Consider the following 17739-nt stretch of genomic DNA (forward strand, 5'->3'; position numbering starts at 1 on the left):
GAGTGAGGCAGCCGTGGCTACCGCAGGAGCTGGCGTTGGAAATCCTTCAAGCGAGACGCCTCGGAGAGCGAGCTCGGGGCCCCCTGCTGCACCGAAAGCGTTTACTGGGGCGTCACTGTGGTGTGGACTGTGTCTCCCAAACATGACGGGTGCACTCCTGACCCCGCACCTGGGAATGTGACCTTACCTGGAAACGGGGTCGCTGCAGATGGGACGAGCTCAGAGGTCACCCTGCAGGGTGGCACCCGACCCACGTGGCTGGCATCCTCCTAAGAAGAGGAGAGCATCCGGTGACAACGGAAGCCAAGGCTGGAGCAACGCTTCTAGAAGCTAAGGAAGCCCATGGAGGGACAGCCACCGCCAGGCCTGGGAAGAGGGAAGGACGGAAGGACTCCACCAGACCCTGCAGACACCTTGATCTCAGACTGCTGACCTCCTGCATGTGAGACAAAAAGTTCCCGTGGTTTCCAGCCCGCGGAAACCATGACAGGCACATACATGACCTCCATATGGCGTACAGTCCTGTCTCTGGGCGCAGAGGTGAACCGGCTCTCAGACCCTTGCAGTCACGCCCGGATGCTCCTGAGTAGGGGCGGTGCTGGCGGGAGGCGGTGCTCCTGCTTCTGCTGTCCCCGCAGCGGCCGCTTCGACAGCATCCTCAGCCCCTCGGGGAATCCCTGCTGCCTGCCTCCTGGGCCTTGACCACGGCAGGCTGGCACAGTTGCCATGTCCAGCCCGATTCTCGGCACACCTGGGCAGCCCGAATCCCCAGCAGACCCAGATTTCCCTCCAGTAGACGCGGTCTCTGCCCTTCCCATTCTCATCGCCCCAGACAGTCAGCACGACAAAGACCGGATCTCCCCTGCCCTCCTTCCTACCAGCCCTCAGCCGGGGCAGCTCGGCTGCTCCGTGCAGGTGCGTTCAGCTCGGCTGGTCCGTCCCGGGAGGAGCGCATCAGCTGCAGGGAACGGCCCCGCCCTCCGCTGCGCTCTGCGGCCTCCAGGGACCGTCCCTACTTGCTTCTTCCCACTGTACTGAATGCTGTCCGGGCTGCAGACATGTACGCGTGCCCTCCCTCAATTAGACAGATTTCTACTCTGCCACTTTCTAATTAGACAGGATGCGGCTGAATCAACTTCATCTCAACTCTGCTCCGTCTAAACCACTAAGCAGCAGAGACGCACGTAACAGGTGATCTTCAGGAAACGGTGACATACGTGACAGATGCCGTGTATGTAACAGGTGCTGGTACAGAAATGAAAGCAAGGGGTTAAGAGGATGTTCCGAGAAGCATTAAGGTGCAGACACACACATTCTCTCTCTCTCTCTCCACAGAAGATAATTTAAAACTGGGGACACAGAGAGGCACTTAAAAATTACGTTGCACCTGTAGTAATCACTACAGTTGGCTATGGTAGAAAACCAATACAGATCATGTATTTTCCTCCTCTAGAACTTTGGAGTCAAGTTCGTGGCCCACCTTGGAGACCGTATGGAACTGGAGGTGTCTTAGAGCTCGGGCTGCTGTAACCAAGGACCAGAGCCTGCGGCTTATACAACAGACATCTTGCTCCTCACACGGCTGGGCTGGAGGTCCGAGATCGGGGTGCCTACGCAGTCAGGTTCTGAAGAGAGCCTCCTGCCTGGCGCTGGACGGCCGCCTGTATCTGTGTCCCCACACAGCCTCTCCTGGAGCTCTGCGCACACGGTCTCTCTCCTTCTCTCCGTGCAAGGCACCCACCCTATCGGATCAGGGTCTATGCCATGACCTCATTTCATCCGGTCACATCCTCACACCCCATCTCCAGCTGCAGTCACACGGGGATGGGGGTTAGGGCTTGGACAAAGGAACTGGGGAGGGGACACAAGTCGGCCCGCAGTGGGGGGAAGGGGATGCCTAGCGTTTCATGCGAATCATAATTGTGGCCTCTTAAACCACCCGACTAAGGCTTGTTTCTGATTCCCCGTCTTCACTTCAGGCTTTGGTCTATGTGCATGGGTCAGGGGCCAGCAGGGCCCAGGGCCCAGCAAGTAGGTGACCTAGAGGACGATTTGACCAAGAATCTGGTGGCCAGGATGAGCCTGGATTCGAGCAAGCAGTAACAGCAGGGCCTCCAGCCCTGGGGCTGGGGACAGGGGAGGGACGGTGCCCAAGACCCCAGAGCCAGGAGCAGCATGCAGGCTTCGGAAGACCAACACAGCACCCCTGCCTACCCACCCTCCCCTGGCCCCGGGCTCCATCTCCTGTGACAGACGCCGGGCAGGGGGCAGCATGACCATGGAGCCAGCCTGGACAGGCCTCCCAGGCCCAGAGCAGGGTGGGAGGGTGGCTGGGTCGCCGGGACAAAGGAATCCTGCTGGAGGAGCCTCTAAAACTCCTCCGGTCTCTGCCAAATGAGGGGACGTCGAGCAAACCAGAACGTCCCAGGGACCCACAGGTGGGCTTTTCACTTACTTTAGGAATTTTGAGCATCTCAGGAAAGCCTACAGTAGACCACTCCGTGAACCGTAGGCTCCGGGAAACCACGAAGAATTCTACCCGTGGACAAGGAGCCATCATCACAGCCCGCAGGGTCCGTGGGCCAGGCACTCGCTCCCAGGGTCGAGGAACCAGTCAAGAAGGAGCAGACGAAGGAGTGGCCCTTTCAGGCTTCGTGGGACAGAGAGCTGAGAGCTGAGAGCTGTCCCCTGGAGCAGGGCGTGGTGTGCCACCCAACAGTGGGCAGGCTGCTATCCCCACACAGGAACAGACGGGCGTGGGGAGCAGAGGGACCCCCGAACTGTGCTTACATCCACAGTCCAGCCAATTCCTCAGGGCCCAGAAGTGGGCTCCCTTTGTCCCACTGTTGGCGTGACCTCCCTGACCTTGCCAATCAGCCTTCAAGAAGCTGCACTCGGTAAGGGGTCCTTCCCACGGGGTGTCCCCCCTCCGCTCAGTCGCTCTGCTTTTCAAAAGACCAGTCCTCCGTTCAGAAGAGCAGCAGGTGCAGGGCTCCTCTAGGGAGGGCCGGAGACCCACTGCGCAGCCCCCCAGCCCCTCCCGGACCCCAGGCTCACACTGCGCTTGCCGCTGGACCAGCGGGGGCCCTGGGGGAGCCTGCCTGCAGGGAGACCCTGTGGGTGCCCCTTCTCTCCCGCCCTGTTTGAAAGCTCCCGGAAGACGGCTTGTGAAGGAAGCACCACGATGAGAAGAAACCCAGCAGCGCACACGGAACCAATCCCGGCCCAATGGCTGAGAAGGCTGCTTTCCCAGCATTCCACGAGAATGCCCCACTTCCTCTTCTTTGTGTTTCCAGAAGGTTCAATAACGTGTTAGTAAAGGAGAGGGAGTTGGAGCGAAAACTAGACAAAACAGAACGTTAGAGCATGGGGAACTCTTGGGGAATAGGAGGTTCTTCTTATACCCAGAAACGTAGGTGTTTCCAATGTTACTAAGAGGACCTTAGATCTGTGAGGGTTCTGTGATCAGTGTGACGTCATATGACGTGAGGGTCTTACAGCGGACAACACACTCACCCACACACCCGTCCTGTGCTCACACTCATCCCTACACCGTGTAACTCCGAGCCCTCTCCTCCAGGCTGCTGCTCCAAACCACCAAAGACAGGCTTAGAAACGGCAGACGTGTGTTTCTCAGCGTTCTGGAAGCTGGAAGTCCAAGACCAAGGCATCAGGAGCTCCAGGTTCCCGTGAGTCCCCTCTCCCTGGTCGGTCCAGCACTCCTTACCGCACTCACCTGTGGGAGGGACGAGGCACCCCGCCGCTTACAAGGCATTAGTCCCTGTTGTGAGGACTCCACACTCATGACCTAACAGCTCCCTGAGGTCCCATCTCTTAACCACCAGGAGTGCGTGACTGGGGTTTGGTCCGACATATGGATTTCGGGGGGGGGGACACATTCAGTGCGGAAGGATTGGTGCATACGACAGTCTGAGACACACCCAAGGTTCCCTGGCACCGGGCTTCTCTCTCTGAGGAATCTGGGAGCTCTGACTGAGCCAAGACAAACCTTCAGGATCGTGAGTGACACGTGCCTCCAACCCCAGCCCAGCCCTGCCTGCAGACGTGTGAGGGGGCGCTGCCCACACCGCCCACGGACACACCAGCCAATGCGCAGGGTTAAGTCAGGTTTGGGGTGGTTTGTTACTTGCCACAGCTGACTGATACACACATCTCCTCTGTGCTGTCCTTGGTGACGGAGCAGAGCAGAAAGGTCAGAGGATAGACACCAAGTCTGAAGAGGAGGGTGAGACCCTATACACAGAATTCAGCCCTTTGCTTTCCCGTGACCGTGCCAGGTGCCAGGACACTTGGGGATGGGTCACAAGTCGTGGCTGGATTTGGGAGATCAGTAAGGATGGGTCTTCCTCTGCAAACGAGTTTCAGTATGATTGAAAAGCAGACCCTTTTGAAATCGCCTTATCAATTTTATAGAAGCAATAAACTTTTCCTCTACAACTGCGTTCAATTAATGCAACGGTCTCTGGGGAAGAACAAGGGAAACACGTACGTGGGACGGGAGGATCTGTCATTGAAACAACTGAAGTGACAGGAAACGTAACAGAGGGGTCTGTCTTTGGTAAGGGCTTTGTACTGGAGGCACAGGTCTCTGTTTTTGGCTCTCGCCATCACTATGCTCCTGCGTGAACCCCGGAGGGAGTGTGAACAGACCGGCGGCGGGGAAGGGGCTTTGTATCCTTGGAGAGACTTCCCTTAGAACAAATCATCTAAGACAACGGGGAAAACTGAGAGGCCGTGAAGGCTTATTGTCATTTCCCCATAAATCTGAAATCATACAGCAGGACTCGAGCGATTTAAAACGGAGTCTGCTCTGCGGACTGTGTGAATGTTCACGCAGCTCCCCAGCACTACCCGGTAAAGCAGGCCGTGACCTCCAGAACTTAGTAGAGTTCTGACCGTGTCTGCTGGCCTTGTTAGGACGTTACTTTGTGGTGACGAGGGCTGGCCCTGGAACACTGTGTCATCTGAGCCATCTGGGGCTCACGCGGCAGCGAGAGGACTGCACACACACAAACTTCTATTTATAGCCAGTTTGCTAGCAACAGCTGAGCAAAGAGAAATGGATCACGGAATGTGCTGGAAAGGTTTAGGGTTGTCTTGATTCTTCTCTAAACCCACAGAAAGGTGGGCGGTGAGGACCGGGTGTGGCCCCGCACAGCACCAAGGAAAGACCCGGGAGGTGCCTGAGCACCTGCCACATTCTGTTCTAAGCCCTTGACACCAATCCGCCGACTTTCCCCCCAGCCTTGTGCACAGAATCCTGCAGATCCGCAAACAAGCCAGGCTGAGTAGTGGTTGTCAAGAACTCAAACCCAGACAGTCTAGTCTCAAAGGCTGGACATTCCTTCTGGACACAAAGTACAATAAAGATGCTCACAATGAAGTAAAAGTCCACTATTTCCAGGCGAATCTACGGAGACTGTTGGTGAGGAGTTTTCCCCGTGCCTGCAGATGGTCCAGACCGTGCTTGGGTGAAGTCACCTGTCCCTCCGTAACAGCAACCTGGGCTGACAGGGGACCTCCAGGTTCCCTCCGGCAACAAAGGGACACCCATTACAGTCCAGAAACTTCAGATATTATGAAGTTCAGCAGTACTTTAAGACAGAATTACACCAGCCTCTAGATCGTATATTTGGTGGACTTATAAAGCACATGGGGGCGCCTGGGGGCTCAGTCGGTCAAGCCTCAGACTGTTGATTTCAGCTCAGGTCAGGATGTCAGGGTCATGGGATCCAGCCCTGCCCTTGGGCTCCCTGCTCAGTGGGGAGTCTGCTTCTCCCTCCGCCTCCTCTGCCCCTCTGCCCCTCCCCCAGCTCACGGAGCTCTTGCCCCTGCATGTGCTTACTCGCTCTCTCTAAAATAAACCAAAAAATCTTTTAAACAGTACATGTATTACTATATTCAAACTTTAGAAGTATTTTGATAAGTGCATTTGATATCATAAGCTTCCCTATAATGATCTGCATGTATTCTGCTATGTACACTCTTAAATTTTTTCTAGGAAGCGTTCCATGGGCTTCATCCAAGTGACAGGGTCCGTAGCACAGAAAGAAAACAACAAGAACTGAGCGGGGGTCACCTGAAGGGCTGCTGGTGATGGGTCTCCCCTCCCCCCTCCCGTTGTTCTGGTCCTAGTCCTCCCCGGTAGGGCCCAGACAGGGTGAGGGCAGCCCACAGCCTTCCTCATGGCCAAGCTTGTGGTCTGGGCCCTGGGGCGGCCCCAGGCCGGCCCTCCAGGGTCACTCCTCTTGACCCTGGAGAGCCACCTCTGGCTCCCCAGACGCGACCCTCTTTGGAAAGGCCCTGAACAGCTCAAACCAGCGGCCTTCCCCCAGGCCCCTGGATGGAGCTCACACCTCCAGGCACACCTTCCCAGAGCCTCACCTGCCGCGGAGCACGGCAGGGCCCCCATCACTCCCGCACTGAGCGTGCAGAGACAGCCCTGGGCAGTGACCTAGGGACATGCACGAATTAGGGACTGGATTTCCCTAAGTACCAAGAAAGAAATCACCCAACAGACAGGTGCAGGGCAAGTGACCTCCTTTCCTGATCCTTTAACAATGCATGTTTTCTTTCTTTCTTTCTTTCTTTTTTTAATTTTATTTTTTCAGTGTTCCAAGATGCATTGTTTATGTACCACACCTAGGGAGGCTGGTGGTGGGTATCGAGGACGCGTGTTCTCGCTGTATTTTGACTATGACGACGCTCGCTCACCAGCTCCGGTAGAAGCCCTCCTGCGATTTGGAGGAATTGTCCATCCGCTTTCTCTGTCTCAGCTGCAAGAAATCCGCGAGCGGACCCAGCCACGGAGTCCAGGTGACACCTGGTCACCTCCTTTATAAACACAGGAGAAAAGGGCACCGTGTTGCCACGGGGGGGGTGCGGGTTAGAACCCGGTGCCCCCGCAGGAGCCCCGCAGAGGGGAGCGGACCCCGGTGCCCCCGCAGGAGCCCCGCAGTCGGAGGCCGGCGCCGCCTGCAGCCCCCGCGCTGGAGGAGGCCGCTGGGCCCCCGCTTGCCCGAACCCCGCGCAGAGGCCGGGTCGGAGCCGGCCGCAGCGTCTCCGCGTCCGCAGCAGGAAGCCCGCCCTGAGCTCAGGGAAGTGGTGTGCTCAGAGCAAGCGAGGAGGACTGCCTGGGGGCGGCGGAGGGACGCTACACGCGGCACCGAAGCTCCGGTCCCCGGCGGCGCCGCTTCGGAGCAGAAGGCATTTCCCGGCGGCGGCGGTGACTCGGGCTCGCGGGGACCCAGCGCGGCTCCGGGGACTCCGGGGGTTCCGGGGGCTGGGGGGGGCGGGGCCGAGGCGCAGCCGGGGGGCGGGGCCGGCGCGCGCCGCTATTTCGGGCGCCGGGGGCCGGGGGGCCGGGGGCGGGGGCTCCGGCAGCACAAACGGGGCGCTAGTGGGGGCCGCGGGGCGCGGGGGCGAGTCAGACCCGCCGGCACCCACAGCCCCCGCACGCGGCGCTGCAGGGGCGGGGCGGAAGGCGGCCACGCCCTCGCAGGGGTGCGGCGGGGCGGCGCCGGGAGCGCTCCGTCACGGTGACCGCGTCCTCGGGCCGCAGGCGCTGCTGCGGGTCCGGCCGCGCCCGGGAGCCGCACGTGGAGACGAAACACGCGTCCCTAACTAATCAGTTTTCCGCGGAGCGCGAGACGCCCGAGGAGCCGGAAGCGGCGCACGCGAGGCGGAGTGGACCGGAAGGGGCGGTGTCGGAAGGGGCGGGGCGGCGCCGGGTGGGCGTGTCTGCGGGCTGCAGGGGCGTCGCCTCTCGGCCGCCTGGAGGGACCGGGGCCCGCCCGCGCCCGGTGCTAGAGCGACCCGCGGTGGTCCCTTCCGAGAAGAGCCGCTCGGACGGCGGCGACACGGCTTCAGAGGCCGCAGGGTCCGAACGGGACATCCGGGAGGCCTCGGCCAGGGCGGGAGGGGAAGCCCCTCGGGCGGCCCCTAACCGGCACCTGCGCTCTGGGGTCACGCGCGGCGCCCTGGCGCCTTCCCCGCCGTGACCTCACGGGCCGGCCGGTCTCTGCGGGGTCGCTGCCGGCGTCCCGCGCCCGGAGCCGCTTCCGCGCATCGGACCCGCGGGGGAGGGTCGGACCCCGACAGCGGCGGCGCTTGACGCGCGCTCGGGTGGCGCCGCGGAGGCGTCGTTCCATCTGGGGCCGCAGGGACCTCGCGGACTCGCGGAAGGACGAGGCGCTCCTCGCAGCGCGACCCGAACACCCCGCGGCCCAGAGAGGCGGGTCGGGCCCTGCCCTCGGCGCGGGAGGCTCGCGAAGCCCCGGGTCCCGACAGCGCCCCGCGGAGCGGCCGTCCGCGTCGGGGAAGCCGAGCGCTTCCCGCGTCCTGCGGGTCCGGTTAGGATGACGGCGATCCGGGTGGTGACCCGAAGTGACCTGAACGTGGAGGTGTCCTCGGCGTGGTTCACGGACGCGAGAAGACGATGCGGACAGGGAGGAAACGGTCTCCAGCTGTGCTGGACCCTGTGCCCAGCTCGGCCGCCGCGGGAGCTGGGACCCCAGTCCGCACTTCCCGGACACGTTTCTCACCCGCCCTCGTCCCTCCCCGCATCGCATCGTCTAGGTCCGTGCTCTAGCGGGCAGCTTTCATGATGTCCCTTTGTCGTCGACCCTCATCCCATGCCCGAGACTATAGTTTTTAGATCTATAACCTCATGTTTCGTACCTGAGCAGCTACAGGTTTCTTCCAGAATCGTTTTCCAAGAGAAAATTTCTTAAGGGGTTGATATCATTTATGTGTATTCAATCTGTTCCTAGCCGGGTAGCTGGGAAACGGTAAGCACGCGGTGTAGGAATGCTGGAGAAGTGGAAGGGTAGGTGGGTGGACGGATGGGTGTAGCAAAACCGGTTTTTCCTTTCCTATGAATTCCTCCCAGTCTGATTCTGGTTTGGAAGAACTGCAAAATAAAAATGACCTAGATTATGCAGATCTCTGAGAGGTTATACACCTTGCCCAAAGTCATGAGTTTGTAAGTGGCAGGGTCAGAATCTGAGCTCACATCTGTCCAGTTCCATGAGACAACAGAATGACCCTTGGATCAAATAGAGATTCTGGAGGACAGACCCAGCATCTGAGCCCTAGGACGTGAGAGGTCTGCTATGAAGATGATGGTCCCAAAATGAGCAAAGCCAGTGGATATTACTGAAAGCATGGTTAGTTATAACCAAAAAGTTTGGGAAGAGCTAGGACATATCTATTAACATAGATAGCCCCTGGGTTATAATTAATTAAGTCAATGACTTAGAGTGCATTCAAGCACTAGAAATAAGAGGGGGGAAATGTCAAAATCAAGCAAAGTCAAGTCACTTGTTCCTCTTCTGTCATCGTCATACTCATCACCATCAAAACCAGTGCTCCACACTTCCAAACTGCAATCGTGTTGATACAGGTTGCAGGTTAAGATTGAGTAAGCACAGCCCAGCCTGTCTTTCCCACCATGGAGCAGCTATCAGGGGCACAGAAAACCAGGTCTAGACAGACCACCACACCAGTGGGGGAACTGACTGTATTTCTCCTTTGCTCCCATCCTCTTCCAGCCCAAGCATGGCTGCAGTCACAGGAAGTGTGCACAAGGTAAGGCAGGTAAAGACCATGAAAACTGGAAAGCAATGGGGAGGTCACAAGGAGGATAGACCTTGACAAGAAGACTGCAAAGCTGTGTGCAAATGCTTGGACTCGTCTTGGTTCGATGCAGACAAAGCTCGAACCCCAAGGAGCATGGCAATGACATTGAGGACCGACCACTCCGCCCACACCCCAGGAGGCACAGGGTTTCATTCATGCAGGACAGATCTGAGTGGCACTGCAGAAACAGATCTGACCTGGGAACCACAGACCATGGGAGCTAAGCTGGAACCTGGAGCCTTGAACATGACCAGATCAATGTCCTGCCCCAAACAGCAATATTCCCCATAGGAAAAAGATATAAATCCACAGGTTCAAGGGTTCTGCGAACCCAGTCCATGCCAGACATGTCATAAGCAATAATATGAAAATTGAAAAAAGTGAGAAATCTTATAAGCAGCCAGAGAACAACACATCATTCATAGGGAGTGATGCTTCAAGATGGTGAGGGCTGGGCGCCTGGGTGGCTCAGTGGGTTAAGCCGCTGCCTTCGGCTCGGGTCATGATCTCAGGGTCCTGGGATCGAGTCCCGCATCGGGCTCTCTGCTCAGTGGGGAGCCTGCTTCCCTCTCTCTCTCTCTCTGTCTGCCTCTCTGTCTACTTGTGATCTCTGTCTGTCAAATAAATAAATAAAATCTTTAAAAAAAAAAAAAAAAAGAGGGTGAGGGCTTATGACCAAGTGTGCTGTGTCCTGGAAATGTGACACTGGCCCGACCTCTGGTCATCTCTGCTATCTATGATATTAATCGTCTAAAGAAGCTCCCCATAACCGTAACAGTTGATGCACAAAAAGCATTTGAGACAAAATTTAACATCCGCTCATGATAAAAACTGTCAAATATAAAAGCATCTATATAAAAACCTAGAGATAAAATTATCCTTACGGTGAAAGACTAAATGCTTTTTCCTTAGGGTCAAAAACAAGGGAAGTATGTCCGTGCTTCCCACTCCTATTCAACATTGGACTGGAAGTGCTAGCCAGTGCAAAAAAGCAAGGAAAAAAAGCAAAATGGGAACTACAGTATGGAAAGGAAAGAATGGAACTGTCCCTATTCATAAAAAACCTGCTTATCTATGTAGAAAACCCTAACAAAGTTATAAAAAAATCCTCCTGGATGGGGCGCCTGGGTGGCTCAGTCATTAAGCATCTGCCTTTGGCTCAGGTCATGATCCTGGGATCCTGGGATCTGGCCCCACATCAGGGTCCTGCTCTGCAGGAAGCCTGCTTCCCCCTCTTCCTCTGCTGTTCCCCTGCTTGTGTTCCCTCTCTTGCTGTGTCCATCTCTGTCAAATAAATAAGTAATGTTAAAATCCTCCTGGAACTATGAAGTAAACTTGGCAATGTCATGGGATCCGAATCAATAGACACAAAAAAATCAATCATATTTCTATAGATTAGGTATGTACAACTGGAAAACAAAAATTTAAAAATAATCCTACTTACAATGGCTCTGAAAAATAAATATACAGGTATGAATCTAACCAAAATGTACACAATCTGTAAGCTTAAACCTATAAAATGATCATTAAAACATCAACAAAGATCTAAATCAATGAAAAGACATACAGTGTTGTTGGAATGTAAGATTCAGTACAGTAAAATTGATCATTCTTCCCAAATTGGTGAATAGGTTTAATAAAATTCCAATCAAAATCACAAAAAGGATTTACCGAAAGCTAAATCTCAAATTTGTATAGAAAAGCAAAGAAATTAGACTAGCCAAAACAATTCTGAAAAGGAAACACAAAGTGGGAAGAATCACACCCACTAATGTGAAGACTTACGTTAAGCTAAATTAATCAGGCTTTAATTTAAAGCTAAATTTAATCAATTAAAGCTTAATCACTGCCTTGATGAAAGCAGTCATAGAGATCAATGAAACAAAATAGAGCCCAAGAAATAGGGCCACGGAAAGCATTGGCAATTAGTTTTGACAAGTTATAAAATCAATTAAATGAAGAAATGGTAGCCTTTTACAAAATCTGAACAATTAGATACCTATATACAAAATAAGCCTTAATCTAAAACTTACATGTCATTTAAAAAATAAGTAAGAATGGCTCATAGAAAACACGTATCTATGGCCAACTGATCTTCGACCAAAGTGTCGAGACCATCCAATTGGGAAAAGATCGTGTCTTTAATAAACGGTGGAAGACAACTGGAAATACATATGCCAAAGAGTGGAATTGATCCCCAATCTCTTACCAAAATTAACTCAGAGTGGACCATCGACCTAACATAAGAGCTAAAACCATAAAATGCTTACAGAAGAACATAATGGGTGAATGTTCATAGCCTTGGATCTGACAATGCATTCTTTGCTATGACACGAGCATGAGCAGCACAAGAAAAATAGATAAATTGCAATTAATCAAAATTGTAAAATTTTGTGCATTGAAGGACATTATCAAGAAAGTAAAAATATAACCCATAAGGGAAGAATATATTTGCCAATCATGTAACTGAGAAGGGTCTAATACACAGAATAAAGAATGCTTATCAAAAAAAATTTTTTTCCATGGGCAAAGGACTTAAAGCTCTTTCATCAAAGATACATAAGTGGCCAATAAGCACATGAGAAGATGCTGAATGTGATTAGGCGTAAGGAAAACGTGACTCGAAACCGCAATGAGATACCACCTCACACCCAGGAGAATGTCTATAACCCAAGCCCGGGGAATACAAGGGCCGGTGAGGATGTGAGACGGAGGCACTGGCGTATGGTTGGTGGGGGTGGAGAATGGTCCAGCTTCTGTGGAAAATCATCTGATGTCTCCTCCCGAACTTAGAGTGACCGCGGGACTCATCAGTTCCGCTCCTCGATACAAACTGCAAAGAACCGCAAACGGGCGGGGGGGCGCGGGCACACGGGGGGGCGCGGGCACACGGGGGGGCGCGGGCACACGGGGGGGCGCGGGCACCGGGGGGGCGCGGGCACCGGGGGGGCGCGGGCACCCGGGGGGGCGCGGGCACACGGAGCGCAGAGCTCCACTGTTCGCGTACGTGGATGCTTCTTCCGGTGGAAGACGTCAGGTGCGGAGGTCACCCACCGAATCACCGCACTGCGTGGAACCCAGAGTCGGAAAATCCGTAGTCCAAAAGCAGACCAGGGGTGGCCAGGGGTTGGGAGTCACTGATGAATGGGCTCTGGAAGTGGGGTGATGAAGATACATCTCGTTTTGGAAATAGAGGTAGTAAAACCACATTGTAAATGTACCAAATGCCGCTGAGTTGTTGACTGAGTCGTGGCGAGTTTCAAGTTATGTGGATTTCACTGACTGAAAAAATTTAAGACTGGATCCCAGATCTAAATGTCATCAGTAAAACCATAAAGTTTTTAGAAGAAAACAGGAGAAAAAAATCTTTGTGACTAAGGGGTAATCAAAAAGTTCTTTAACGTGATACCAAAAGCACGTTGCACAGAGAAGATGCTGACATTTCATTTCAAAATGAAAACCTTGAGCCGGTGAGAGAGACTGGTAAGAGGGTGAACGTGCAAATCATTTCTCTAGCCGGTGACTTGTAAGCACAGCATCAGAGAACTTTCAAAACTCAACAGTACGCAAAGAAACAATTTTTTACCAGGAATCAAACTGAGGGTTTTAGAGGGGAGCGGGGTTGGCGGATGGGTGAGCCCGGTGGCAGGTGCTAAGGCAGCCACGGAGTGCATGGAGCACTGGTGTTGTACGCAAACGAGGAATCACGGAGCACCACAGCAAAAACTGATGATGTACTGTATGGCGACTAACATAATAAAAACAATTTAAAAAAAGAAACAATTGTTGAAATGAGCAAAACTTCATAGATACTTCCAAAAAGAGGAGGTTCTGATGGCCAGAAAAGGCATGAAGATGGTCAACAACCTGAGCCGTTTGGGAAGGGCAAATTGGAAGTACGGCTTCGTGCTTCTACAGGTCACAATGACACCAAAAATACTGGCAGTCCCCAACTCAGAGTGAACGTGGTGCTTTTGGAGCTCCCATGCGTTGCTGGAGGAAATGTGAAATGGCCCAGCGCGTCCACACAACAGTCGGACGGTGTTCACACTGGCAAACCCACAATCCCCTGTGACCCAGCAATCCCAGTCCTGCGTATTTACTCTGAAGAAGTACAAACTTACGTTCCCACCAAAGCCCGAACGTGAAAAGTTCATTCTCTATTCACCATCAACAGAGACTGGCAATAGCCCAAATGTCCTTCGACCGGTGACCTGCAGAAGCTGCCAGCAGAAGGAGGGAGCGCACCACGGACGCGCAGAGCAACTCCGAGGACGGCCAGTGCTCCGCGCGGAGCGCAGGCCAGTGTCGGGGGTTACACGCTCCAATTGCACTCTTGAAGAGACGAGTGACAGAGAGGGAGGTGTGTGGTCAGGTGCCGGGGGTGGGGGCAGGGGCGGGCCTCCCCGGAGCGAGAGCTGGAGGGGCTATCTCGGGGCGCTCTAGCCCTTCTGGGGACTGATTCTGATGACGCCTCCATGAACGTGTATGTATGTTGCAGTTCACAGAACCGTCCGTCAGCCTCAACCCCTTTTACTGGAGGAGAATTCTAAAACTAACACGTAAAACCTGCTCGGATAAGACACAAAACGCAGAGGATCTGAAAGCTGGGATTCAGGGTGTCGCCACCTTCTTTGTACTTTCCTAGACACACCAGCTGTGTCTAGTACCTAGTGATGTGTAAGAAATCGCTTGTACACATAGAAACAAAATGCTCCCAGATGGCGGCCATAGGGGGTGCCCTGTGTCTGTGACTTCAGTAGGAGTCAAGCCTGATGGCTCAGGGTTCGCTCCCCTTATCCTCCTGTATAGTAAGGAAGGCAAAGGAAACGTCTTGCTCAGTTTTATCACAGATGGGTGGTGGGAGGGAGTGGCCGAAACCAGACCGGGAGTGGGGTTTCCTGCTCAGGCACATGAGGTCACGTTCACCCACCGTCCCAATCCGTCCTCGTGACAGCTCTGTCGGGTGTGATAACCAGGAACACCGCAGCATTTAGAGCTTTTTCCGGAACACGCAGTGTTGCACTCATTCCCCGGGGGTCATGTTTGATCAGGTGTAAACCAAAACTGAGATCAGGAAAAAGAATCTGCCATCTTCTTTCTAGCTTCACATCAGGCTTGAACCCCAGCCACCTGTCCCTCACATAGCCGTATTCTCAGTTCTAACCTCTGCCCCCACTCGCTGTACCCACTTTTATTAATTCTTAATATTGCATTTATTTATTGGGGGGAGAGAGAGCACACGAGCAGGCTGAGAGGCAGAGGGAGAAGCAGGCACCCCACTGAGAACAGGGAGCCCAACGCAGGACTCGATCCCAGGACCCAGGGATCATGACCTGAGCTGAAGGCAGATGCTTAACTGACTGGGCCACCAGGCCATCCGTGAATCCGCTTTTTATGACTGGGTGTATATGTTATTCATCTGTTTATCTGTATTGTTCATCTCTGTTTATCTTGTATCTAACCAGGATCTGGAAAGTGACAAATCCTTAGTTTACATACAGCGGACAGAGGGATGGATGGAGGGAGGGATGGACAGAGGGACAATGGCAGTCTGGATGGACAGAGGGGAGGGAGGGAGGGAGGAAGGGTGGGAGAGGAAGACCAATCATCTTCCTTTGCAGTAGTTTCTGTAGGTGATGCGCAGTCTGGCTCTGTCATTTGGAAGAACTGCGAAATAAGTATGACGTAAGGTGGGCAGAGCTTACAGCTTTATTAGTGGCTTGTGTGGTAACTTTTAATGTTTCTGTGGCAATGCTAGCAACAAATTAATAAAAGCTTAATTTTTATACAAATAGTTTTATTACAAATTTGAGTTTTTAAGAAATACACAGTTAAAGAAATTACATAAAAGGCCTTAGTAGTCTTAAAACCGTTTTTGGAGACTTGGGGTGAAATGTCATTTCAGGGACAGTGGTCCCTTCTGCTCTCCTGCAATCCGTCCGTTCCCTGACGTCTGCGCGGCGCTCGAGAGAACGGGGGAGCCGCGAAGGCGCCGCCCTGTGGGACACTGAGACTAAGATCCTGCGGGGCTGTTTTCCACTCCAGGCTACAGAATGAGGAATACAAACGAAATGAAGGCCTTTTTATGGTTGCCGGTTCTGCAGTCAAGTCATTCAGTTGTGATTAGTGTTTAAAACCCTGACGATGCTTAATACAGAATAAAAACAGTAAAGCTCAAAGTACATGCCTCACCGTCATCGACACCACGCTCACGAGCCTGGCTTTGGCTTTGGCTTTGGCGACACACAAGTTCTGGGTTCGAGGTGAACAGTGAGAACGGATGTTTGCATCCAACACCCGAGTGTGTTAAAAATCTACGTGAAAGGACAACACAGTCTTTCCGAGGAAGAAACTATGTAAGCTTTATTTTAACAGTGGAAATGAAACAAAAACTCGCCCTGCCTAATTGCTGACATCTATATAAATACTAAAATATATATATTTAATTTCTGCCTACTTTTGGACCATCTTTATTCCACAGGAAATTCGTGACTTCTGCAAAAGCAGCTGCTTAGTACCACACAGAGCAGAGAGACCTCGACGTATGTTTGGGGGGGCTGGAAGGTCCGGCTGCTGAGCCCGCCGCTCCACGTGCGGCCCCGACACACGGTGGCTGCGTGGCCGCTGTTCGTACAGACCCGGCTTGACAGGGACGCAGACAGACGTCCCTCCCGGGGCTGAAAAGGCAGCTGCTGTGATACAGAGTGGAGACGGGCTTTCGAGCAGAACGGAAGCCCCCGCACACCTCCTAGCACCCTTTGGTTTTCTGATGGAGTTCTCACGCTGCACGTCAGTGCACTGGATTGTAGGACAGAGTTACACTTTATTTCATCACAAGTGCCATCTGGTATGTCACTAGGACAGCTTATCACGGTCTTTGTTTCTCCTTCAGCAAGCAGAGGCCACCGAAGCAGGGGGTGTTAGTTGGGCAAATTCCTATAAGGCACTTTACGGTTTTCATACTGGGCAGTGAGGTACACAGGATATATTTCTAGGGTTCGTTGCTGTTAAAAAATAGAAGGGGAAGAGGAGGGAGTAGCACCATGTTGTACGTTAGCGCAGGGCCGGGCGCCATTACGTTCTCCTCATGCAGACCTGGCAACGGCTGACGTGTGTGCGCAGCTCCCCGGCCTTCAAGGTGGATGGCGTGGGCTTCCTATGGGACGACACAGAAACCGGCCGTCGGCGCCACGGCTCGGCGAGGCGGGCCAGGTCCTCGGGCCTCCCCGGCAGTCCCAGAGGTCTCCGAGGGGTCGGATGGGAGGGGGCCCCAGCCTGGGACAAGCGGCAACCCCCGCTCACCCTAGTGAACGGACACCTTGCTGGATGTCACCTGCCCTCACGGTGGGGGGAGGGAGGCACGCGATCAAGTGTACCCCCCATCCCTGGCCCCGAGGATGGTGGCCGCCCAAGTGCGCGCGGGGGAGGGCACGGAAACGGAAACAGCCACCCCATGTCCACTTGGCTCCCCAGTTTGAGCCACACCCACTGCGCCCCCCCCCCGCCCCCTCAGCCTGTCCCTCCCCCTCCCGCCTCTCTCCTCCACCAGACCATAAACTCCGCCCGCAGAGGAAGATCTCTTCTCGCAACCCTTCACACACAGAGTAAGTGCTCATTAAACACCGGCCGAATGTGTAACGAACAGCGAATCCAGAATAATTACTAGACCCTGAAATGCTTCTGTAAGCTTTTGCTGGGTTGTACGCGGTAGTCTGGAGGCCGGGGGGGGGGGGGGACAGTTAGTAACTCAAATGCATCCCTGATCCTAGAAATTCCACCTTATTTGACTGTTAGAGGCGTGAAGGCTGAACTTGGGACTAAACAAGTTCTACTGAAACTAAAGTAGCCATATAATCAAAGTAACATCCTAAAATTAGGGCTGCTGATTTTAGCAACTTCTGTGAAAATCTTAACCGTCCTCAAATTAATTTGTTGAAATAATGGGATCTAATCTAATTTTTCAGTTCATTGTGCCAAGCTGCTGGTTCAAAACAAACAAACTAACAAAACCAAAAAACCAACTCATTATAACCTATTAACCCTACAATGGAAGCCCCAGGACCTGATACACCCAAG

The 17739-nt window shown here is 53.7% G+C and overlaps 1 protein-coding gene across 1 annotated transcript in view; it reads right to left on the minus strand.

Moving 5' to 3' along the window:
* Positions 1 to 16000: 16000 nt before the first annotated feature.
* The window catches only part of COL4A1 (collagen type IV alpha 1 chain), a 132634-nt gene continuing 130895 nt past the window's right edge, over positions 16001 to 17739 (minus strand). The window contains exon 52 of the mRNA XM_047720395.1: positions 16001 to 16819. Coding sequence (XP_047576351.1) covers positions 16738 to 16819 — 82 coding nt within the window. The 3' untranslated portion in view covers positions 16001 to 16737. The remainder of the gene's footprint in view (positions 16820 to 17739) is intronic.

This window comes from Lutra lutra, chromosome 3 (assembly GCF_902655055.1).
Source record: "Lutra lutra chromosome 3, mLutLut1.2, whole genome shotgun sequence".
NCBI classification, from domain to species: domain Eukaryota; kingdom Metazoa; phylum Chordata; class Mammalia; order Carnivora; family Mustelidae; genus Lutra; species Lutra lutra.